Source organism: Pistacia vera, unplaced genomic scaffold (genome assembly GCF_008641045.1).
Source record: "Pistacia vera cultivar Batoury unplaced genomic scaffold, PisVer_v2 Contig52, whole genome shotgun sequence".
Lineage (NCBI taxonomy): Eukaryota > Viridiplantae > Streptophyta > Magnoliopsida > Sapindales > Anacardiaceae > Pistacia > Pistacia vera.
Genome location: NW_022196357.1, coordinates 470,722 through 480,364, shown reverse-complemented (window position 1 = coordinate 480,364; position 9,643 = coordinate 470,722). Strand labels below are relative to the sequence as shown.

Below are 9,643 nucleotides of genomic sequence, written 5' to 3'. Positions count from 1 at the left end.
GAGGAGGAGGTAGGCCACATGTAGGTGCTGCTTTTTGTATGGCATTGGCCCCATGTTGAAAATAGCGATTCCCTGATGCCACAAGCAAATACAAACACAGTACTCCATTGAAACTCTTCGTTAAGTAAAATTGCAATTTGGATACCCATTCTGTGATGGCTATAACTCGTCTCAGTTGGTGGCTTGGTGCATGCCCCATTTACTCAAGCCACTCATGTTAAGTTAACCATTACAATAACCAGGAGAATCCGTTCTTAATCTAGAGTCTAATTATTGTAATCATGGTTATTAGTATCATACGATATACGATATATATCCTACGATACGATTCGATACAAGTCGTCAACGATATGTATTAAAGAGTATATCATAAACCTTTCGACACGTTGATATATATCATATGATACGATACGTATCAGTTCGTATACTTAAAAATATCGATACGATTTTATTAATTTTGGTTGAAGACCCAAAATTATTTCAAGTCGAATCCGGGTCACCCAACCTGATTCACTAAAATCCGTCCTAAATTTACCTATTTTGCATGGAAAAAGTGAAGAGGAAAATGTGTTGCCCATTTTGCATAATAATAATAACATAAATGGAGATATAGATATCTTGAAAATGATATGAATGGTTGAAAGGAAATGATATAAATTCTTAATTTTGTGATTAATTTTGATTATATAAAACCATAATTTAAAGTCAATAATATCAAAATTCGTTAATTAATCTTGGGGATGATATTAATTTTTAAAATTTTTTATTTTTTATTTTTTAAAAAGCGTATCCTACGATACAATGTACGATTCGAAAAATTAGATTTTCGATACATGATACGATACACGATTTGACAATCATGATTATAATAACAAGGAGCATGGGCTGGCGTTTTGTCTTTAAATCAGTCCTACAAACCCAACACTTTTGAGTAATACTATTTGTACAAACTCTTTTTGTTGAGTTTGTGTAAATTGACGTAACGCATCACATGACATACAATGTGGCATTAAGGGATCACATAATTTAATATTATACTAATATCATATAGACATTTATGTCACGTGATACTCATTTGGTGTCCCATTTCAGTTTATACAAACTTTCTTTGTACAATAGGATTACCCAACACTTAAACCTGTTAGCAAAGTTGACAGGTTCCCCGGCCACCTACCGTTTGTATTGATAAGATAAGTCTGTCATTATCGGTAATGGCCCCATTATGTCCTCATGAATCCCTTCATTGATACTCTCCAAATTAAGTATTCATATCCAAATTTTATAATCCTTTTTCTACAATTCGCCCATTTTCGCCATCAACGTCCACATCTTTTCTCTGATTATACCTATTTTATTTCAGGTTTTGGGCACTCATTTTTTTACCACTTTTTATACACAAGGGGTATTATTGTATTGTCGCTTATAGGAGTGGCCCATGTTACAAAATTAAGAGGGGCACCGAAGACAATTAGATTTGGTTTAAGACTTTAAGCTAACCATGATATTAAAAGCAGACAACTTGTCTTTCTGGATTATTGTCTGTTTAGGAAACTACCTCCCCCACTAATTGATAGTTTCCTTTTCATTAGAGTAAACGACATTTATCTACCCAAGGTTTGACGAATTCCCAATTTGCACCTTTGGTTTCATAAATTTTAGATTCACACCTTTAAATTAATAGAAGACTATTTAATATAATAGTTAAAGGGTAAAATAGTCATTTCTACTATATTAAGTCTGAAATGGAAATGAATCAATGATAACTCCCATGGAGCCCTCATTCCAAACCACCACTGTCACAGTTGTCCAAAACACCACAGCACAAGAGGCGATTGGTTTGGGGGCGGCATTAGTGGGGGTTGGGACGACCGGGGGGTTATAGTAGTGTTGAGAGTTGTGTTTTTGAGTGTTGGGGAGGTGGTTGGTTGAGTGAGGAGTGATTGGGAGGTGTGGATGCAAGGGGATAGTCGACGACCAAAAAACAACAACAACAACAATAACAATACACAAATAAACAAACACAACAACAAGCAATAGAGTGCTAAAAACCGGCTTTGTGCGATGGAGTGGAGTCACAAAAACGTGACAGTCGCACAATAACAGTTGCAAGTGATAGACGACAAATGGTGAGGAGGGACAATTAGTGGAGGTAGGGTTTTGATGAGAAGGAGATGGGGATGCTAACGGTATTTTTGGTGCGGAAATCGATTGAAATCTGACTTAAAAATTGAAAAGTTGTGCAAACCAACAAAGAGCAGTAGCCAGTAATTGGCGAGTACACTTAGATGGAAAAGTTAGGGGTTTTGATGAGAAGGATAAGGGAATGTTGATGGTGGTGTCGAGGAGGTCCAACGATGCAGGAATCAAGCCAGATATTTGGCTTGACCTGGATCTCCTGGCCAGAGGTGGTAAAGGTGGATGTAGAGAGGTGGTAAAGGTGGATGTAGAGAGGTGGTAGAGAGAAATTTGAGATGTGAGGGTTATTTTGAATCAAAAGTAAAAGATTCAAGGATAGTTTGGTAATGACGGTGTTACTTTAAGGGTGGGAATATGAAATTTATAAAACTACGGATAGGAACATGGAGATTCGTCAAACCTTGAGTGGGTAAATGGTGTTCACTCTTATCATTATTATTATCGTTGTTGTTGAAATTTGTCACTTACTATATAAAAACATAAACAATGATCTAAAGATCATGGTGGAGCCAGCAAAATATTTAATAAAATTGAGGCTAATCATAATTAACTATAGTTAATTATAACATGGCCATTCGTTTAACCTGCATTTATATTGTTTTATTTTCTGCAAACGATTGTTTTTTTTTTTTTTTTTTTTTAAAGAACACATAGTGTGTGACAAAGCTATTTCCCTAAAATGGAATATAAGCATTTTAAGTAACCTTTTATCTATATAATCAAACTTTTGAGTTATTATAATAAGTTATGATAAATTTAACTTTCTTCCGTATTATTAGCGAATGAGAATATGGATTAGTTCATAAATTTTAAAATTTTAAACACGACAAACATATTCTTTTTGCCTACCCATGGTAGCCTAGCTGTAAGGGCAAAACAATGAGGTTATGCATGACTTTAATCCACAATCTTATGTTCAATTTTTTATTAGGTACGAAAGTATTACATTTGCCTATGATTTGCTTAGGAGCTATGACGGTGGGTTTATCTTTGCCTATGATTAGTTGAGAACTTAAGTTCAATTAGGGCTGGTTAACGAACCGAGCCGCTCGCGAGCTGGCTCATTAACGGCTCGGTTCGTCTGATAACGAGCCGGCTCAACTCGGCTCGTGAGACAAAACGAGCTGAGTTCGAGCCATACAAGGCTCGGCTCGTCAAGCTCGCGAGCTGCACCTGTCTTGAAAAAGCGGGGGGTTTTTTGAAAATTTCTAAACCATTGGGATTTAATTGAAAATAATGCAAACAAGTTTTAAAAAATAACAAAATGGCCCCCGTTATTAAAATCTCCAAATCGCGAAAAATCCGTCAGCAGTGAACCCTTGCCGTAAAATTTGAATCAAACTCCTCCCAAAGTGTTGATTTTCGGCCAGATCTTGTTCATCTTCACCGGATATTGTTCATCTTCGTCAGACCTTCGGCACCCGTTGGATCTTCATCATCTTTGTCGGATTTTCGTCAGATCTGAAGTGGATATCGTCGGTTCATCATCATCTTCACCAGATCTGAAGTGAACATTGTCGATTCGTCATCATCATCGTCAGATCTGAAGTGGATATTGTCGGTTCGTCATCATCTTCGTTGGATTGTCGTCGAACTTTAATCGGTCAGTAGGGGACTTTAATCGGTCGATTGGGATTTAATTGTTTGTTTGGGGTTTGGGGTTTCTTCAATTTTATTTGGAGATGGCTGGTGCCCAGACAAAGTTAAATTATGATTTGCATTTATTTGAATTTCAGACATTGGAGAACAAAGAAACGCAGGCCAACAGAATTTGAAGAGCCCTCTGCCTTTGAAGAATGAAGAAAATAATATTAAAAAAATTATTTTGATTTTTTATTGATAAAAGAATAAATAATTTAAACAAAAGAAAATGGAGCTGGGCAGTCAGACGACTCAGACGGCTGCCCAGCGAATTTTTGTAAAAAAAATTGAAAAAAAAAAAAAACAAAATTATTTAGAGATGGCTCGTGAGCCGGCTCAAAATATGCCTAATCCATTACCGAGCCGAGCCGAACCATATAATTTATGGCTCGGCTTGGTCTCGGCTCGTTTACTCTTTCCCTCTCACGAGCCGAGCTCGTTAAACAGAAAACTCGGCTCGATAACACCCTTAAGTTCAATTTTTTTAAAAAATAAAATAAAGAAAGAATGTCTCAATAGATTAATAATTATTCATTTGTAAGATTAAATAATATACCAATTAATTAATAAATTTTTATAGTCTTAAAAGATATTAATTTATCGAGGTTTAACTGTATTTTAAATTTTAAAAGAAAATAAAGAAACAAAATGGCGTTACAAAAAAATATATTCACATTATTTATAAATATATATCTAAAGTCAAGGGGATTAGGGGAGAAATACTGAAATTGTGCAGAAGCACTTCCCTGTTCATACGACACCGTACTTGTACTTTGTTTAGTAAATTCTTATTAAATACGATATACACAACACATTACGTATTGTAAAATGGGAGACATACTTACAGAAGGTTGGAGAACTTCCAGATAATTCCCAGTTTTCCAAGAATCCAAGCCACTTGAACAACAACAATGACAGCAAGTAAAAAAATAAAAGATTTTTTTTTTTTTTTTGTTTTTTGAAAAAAAATCAAGGGATGTGGTAGATAAGGAAGCGGAGGGGAAGAAGAAGACAAAAGAGAAGGTCGATTGTTACAATGGAAGGGAGCAGCAGAGGATAGTTTCTCTTTATTATAATGTATAGCGCAACTAGTACAACTGTTGTATGGATTCCATGGCTAATGGTTGGAATCACACACACACCCTGCAAATTTTTACCCACCAAACTTCACCTTCTCTTTCTCTCTCAAATTTCAATATATATCCTCTTCTTTTTTATTTTAGTTTTTAACAACCGGAGACAATGCCCGAACCGGACGAAGATACCCACCTCTACGTTCCTTCTTCTAGGTCAAAGGACGTTACGGTTGTAGCAGCTGCTTCGTCCATCATGGACTTGGACGTTGATCTTGATCTTGATAATCCTTGGCCGTTGGATCAGAGCGGTTTTGTCTCCAACCCCATGTCTCCCTTTCTTATTTCTACTTCTGAACAGCCTTGCTCTCCTCTTTGGGCTTTTTCTGACGCCGACAACGACGATAGAATCGCTGCTCATGCCAATTATCCTCTCTTTCTTAAATGTTAGTTGAAGAATTGAACTTTTTTTTTTTTCATCAACTTTTTATGTCTTTATTTTCATGGATTTGGACTTGCTTTTTTTGTACTTGGCCGTGTTTGTGTCTTGTCTGTACATATGTCTTTCGTGTACATTTCTTATTGGTTTGGTTTAGTTTAGTTTCAGCTTTAATTAGTTTGTGTCTGTTTCTGTTGAGTTTGCTATCTCTGAATCGAAATCTAAGTTCCAATCTTGGCTTCAAAAAACGAGGACTTATGCTTTAATACAAGGGTTATCTGAGGTTTATTAAGCTTTATTTGTCTGTTGAGAAGGCTCGGAATTAGGAGCTAGTTTATTTGATATTAAATAGAACAATGAAATACATGATTTTGAGGGCATAATGCCCAGAAATCAATGGCTTTTAAGAGTTTTTATCTTTCGAATTGATTTATGGCAACTAAATGGATCATTTGTTTGTTCCTGATCAGCCCGGCTTTAATTCTAGGATTTAGGTCTCTTCTGGAGCGATTTCTGCGTTCTTTTCCCTTAGATTATTTCGGATACGGACCATACGGTCATGATTTGAAGGTTCAGAGTCTTTTAACTAATATACGGTTTCTTACAGAACATGATGCTCTGGATTTCTCTCATTGGTCTTTTTGGTTGAAATGTTACTAGTTGCAGGTAATCCGAGTGCTGAAACTGAAAACCCAAAAGATAATGACGAAAACAGAAAGCTTCCTAGTCTTCCTTCCCCTTTTTCGGGACTGGTGCCCTTAGAGAACTCAGATGGATATTGTATGATTAAGGAGAGGATGACCCAAGCATTGCGGTACTTTAAAGAATCAACTGAGCAACATGTTCTAGCTCAAGTTTGGGTGCCAGTAAAAGTCGGGGGTCGGTATGTTCTAACAACTTCAGGGCAACCCTTTGTACTTGATCCCCATAGTAATGGTCTACATCAGTATAGGATGGTCTCTCTGATGTATATGTTTTCTGTGGATGGGGATAATGGTGGAGAGCTTGGGCTTCCTGGCCGTGTTTTCTGGAAAAAGTTGCCGGAATGGACGCCTAATGTGCAGTATTACTCCAGCACAGAGTATTCACGACTTGATCATGCTCTTAACCATAATGTTCGAGGAACCATGGCTCTGCCTGTTTTTGAACCTTCTGGGCAGTCCTGTGTTGGTGTAATTGAGCTTGTACTGACTTCGCAGAAGATTAACTATGCACCGGAGGTTGATAAAGTCTGCAAAGCTCTTCAGGTTGGACTTACTTTTTTCTTGCATAACATGTTTAGTCTAACTTCAGTTCATTTTTAATGAGCTATTAATGATGTGATGTATGTCAGATTCATTTGGGAAATGTTGTAGTTTATATAATAAATATATTTTTTTTAATTATCTTAATTACATACCTGTAGGCTGTAGGGAAACTTATTTAGAAATCTAATGCTTCAAGACTCTTCAGTCACATTATTTCAGTTTTCGTGCAGGCAGTAAATCTCAAAAGCTCAGAAATCCTGGATCACACGAGCACACAGGTGAGTTATGACCCTAATGCATGTTGATTCTGGTACTTGTTTGGAAACCAAGAAGATAAATCTTGTGTTGTTCTTTCATTCTTCCCTCTCTGTTCTCACAGATGTATGTACTTGGCAATGCTTTTAAACCAGATTTGCAATGAGGGGCGCCAAAATGCACTGGCTGAGATTTTGGAGATATTGTCAGTTGTGTGTGAAACACACAAATTACCATTAGCTCAGACTTGGGTTCCATGCCGGCATCGAAGTGTTCTGGCCTACGGTGGTGGTTTGAAGAAAAGCTGTAGTAGCATCGATGGTAGCTGCATTGGACGAGTCTGCATGTCGACAACTGATGTTGCTTGCTACATAGTAGATGGTCACATGTGGGGTTTTCGGGAAGCTTGTGTTGAGCATCACCTACAAAAGGGTCAGGGGGTCGCTGGGAGGGCGTTTTTCTCCCTCAGTTCTTGCTTCTGCAATGATATTACTCGATTCTGCAAAACTGAGTACCCATTAGTACACTATGCACGCATGTTTGGATTAACCAGCTGTTTTGCTATCTGCTTACGGAGCACTTATACTGGAGATGACGATTACATTCTAGAATTTTTTTTGCCCCCTGTCATTAGAGACAGTTATGAGCAACAAACTTTGTTAGGCTCCATATTATCAACAATGAAGCAGCGTTTCCATAGTCTTAAAGTTGCCTCCGGGGTAGAATTTGAGGGTGAAGGATCAATCGAAATCATTGAGGCTTCTGTGGACGAGAAACTTATTTCAAGATTTGAATCTGTTCGATTACAATCTGTGAGATCACCGCCTGGCCTTAATGCATTACCAAAAGGGGGAGAGTTGCCTCAGCCAGATTTATCGGAGCAGCAGTTACTTGTGAGTTTTGATACTATTAACGATGGAGGCAATGTTGTAAGTGTGGGTGGGGGCCACAACCCAGTTTGTTTTCAAGAGAACAAAAACACAAAAAAGCCTTCAGAGAGAAAACGTGGAAAGACTGAGAAATCAATTAGTCTAGAAGTTCTCCAACAATATTTTGCTGGGAGTCTTAAAGATGCTGCAAAGAGCCTTGGTGGTATGCATATACACTTAAAGCTTTTGTGTTCATTTTATTATTGTTTGCTTTTGGTGATGCTGTACTCTTTATATTAGAAAGCTAGATCTTTTATTTTCTTTTTGATTTTGCTATCCAGTAGTGATTACAATAGGTTGTTCTGAGAAAGATTCTTGCTTTACAGTTTGTCCTACAACAATGAAGCGAATCTGCAGGCAGCATGGGATCTCTAGGTGGCCATCTCGCAAGATCAATAAGGTTAATCGCTCCCTCTCTAAGCTAAAGCGTGTAATTGAATCTGTCCATGTTGCCGATGGAACTTTTGGATTAACTTCTCTCACTACTAGTCCACTTCCAGTTGCTGTTGGTTCCATTTCTTGGCCTTCTGGTGTGAATGGCTCCAACCAACAACACTCTCCAAACTCAAAACCCTCCGAACCTTTGGGTGAAAAAAGTGAATCTCCCAACTGTAGAACACCAGGAAATGATGCTCAGGCCGGGGTGGATGATCAGTTGTTGGGTGAAAAGATATTGAATCACAAGGAACTTAGTCTTGAGCAAAATGCACTTTCACCTGAAATAGATAAAGGCTCGAAGAGTTCCGGAACAGGGAGTGGGTCAAGGGAAGGAAGTGCTGGGACCCCCACTTCTCATGGTTCGTGCCAAGGTAGCCCTGCAAACGCAAGTGCGCCTTCAAAGGATCCACATGTTTCTGTTATCCATGAGCCCTGCTTTAAAGTAGGGGGCTCCCCTGAATTGGCACTTCAAACCACAGGGGAAATGAGTTTAACTGCTGCATTCTCAATACCTGATGCTCTTGTAACAACAGAACTTCAAGAACCGTTTGGAGGAATGTTAGTGGAGGATGCTGGAAGCTCCAAGGATTTGAGAAACCTATGTCCAGCTGCAGTTGATGCTATTGTGGAAGAACAGTTTCTGGAATCAAGTTGGCCAAACCTGACACGTGCTACTTTGTTATCTCAGCATCCCCTGGCTACTTCGACTCAAACAATACCACGTGTACCTGCTCGGCAGGAAATGAAGAGTATGACTATAAAGGCAACTTATAGAGAAGATATAATAAGATTTCGAATATCTTTAAGTTCTGGTATTGTGGAATTAAAAGAGGAAGTGGGCAAGAGGCTGAAGTTGGAGGTGGGTACTTTTGATATAAAGTATCTAGATGATGATCAAGAGTGGGTTCTGATTGCCTGTGATGCCGACTTGCACGAGTGTCTGGATATATCAAGATCATCAGGCAGCAACATAATCAGATTGTCAATTCATGACTTAACGACCAACCTTGGAAGTTCTTGTGAGAGCACTGGGGAGTTATGATTAGATTGTAAATATTGTAAGTTTAGAGCATAATTAATCCGTGTAGTGTTAGGATACCAGGAGAGTGAACGTGTAGATTTTGGTTCTCTTGAGGCTGCTTCAGTAGTAAACAGTTTTCCGTTGTCTTCAGTTTTACTGCTTTAAATTGTTAATATTTGCATGTTTAATTTTTAATGGGTAATTGATATAGAAATCGGAACTCCATTATGGTTTTCTTAATGACTTGTCTTTAGACGGTTAGAAATTCTCCTTTGTTATACAAAATTGAAGTCATGAACCTCCAAGCTTCATCCATGTCCCACGAAGAACCTCTTGAAGGTCATCATTGTTCTTCAAATAATGAAAGGATTAACCTTTTGATGATGTTCAGTCTCAGTTATCTT

At 37.9% G+C, this 9,643-nt stretch overlaps 1 protein-coding gene across 3 annotated transcripts; it reads left to right on the top strand.

Annotated features, from left to right (window-relative positions):
* The first annotated feature begins 5,064 nt into the window (after window positions 1-5,064).
* Window positions 5,065-9,593, top strand: LOC116106633 (protein NLP7-like). Of its 3 annotated transcripts, XM_031392992.1 has the most exons (6): window positions 5,301-5,356; window positions 5,820-5,919; window positions 6,016-6,596; window positions 6,827-6,874; window positions 7,007-7,943; window positions 8,107-9,590. In XM_031392992.1, the coding sequence occupies exons 3-6, from the start codon at window positions 6,132-6,134 to the stop codon at window positions 9,258-9,260; spliced, it is 2,604 nt and encodes an 867-aa protein (XP_031248852.1). In that variant the 5' UTR covers window positions 5,301-5,356; window positions 5,820-5,919; window positions 6,016-6,131; the 3' UTR covers window positions 9,261-9,590. The 3 variants fall into 3 exon arrangements, with proteins under 3 accessions (XP_031248850.1, XP_031248849.1, XP_031248852.1); XM_031392990.1 differs by lacking the exon at window positions 5,820-5,919 and having other exon boundaries at window positions 5,065-5,356; window positions 8,107-9,593; XM_031392989.1 differs by lacking the exon at window positions 5,820-5,919 and having other exon boundaries at window positions 5,065-5,356; window positions 6,010-6,596; window positions 8,107-9,593.
* The last annotated feature ends 50 nt before the right edge of the window (window positions 9,594-9,643 follow it).

Coding starts and splice junctions, on each gene's coding strand:
- LOC116106633 (XM_031392989.1), top strand. CDS start 5,080: ATGCCCGAACCGGACGAAGATACCCACCTCTACGTTCCTTCTTCTAGG. Junction 5,357..6,009: donor TTATCCTCTCTTTCTTAAAT/GTTAGTTGAAGA, acceptor AAATGTTACTAG/TTGCAGGTAATCCGAGTGCT. Junction 7,944..8,106: donor TGCTGCAAAGAGCCTTGGTG/GTATGCATATAC, acceptor CTTGCTTTACAG/TTTGTCCTACAACAATGAAG.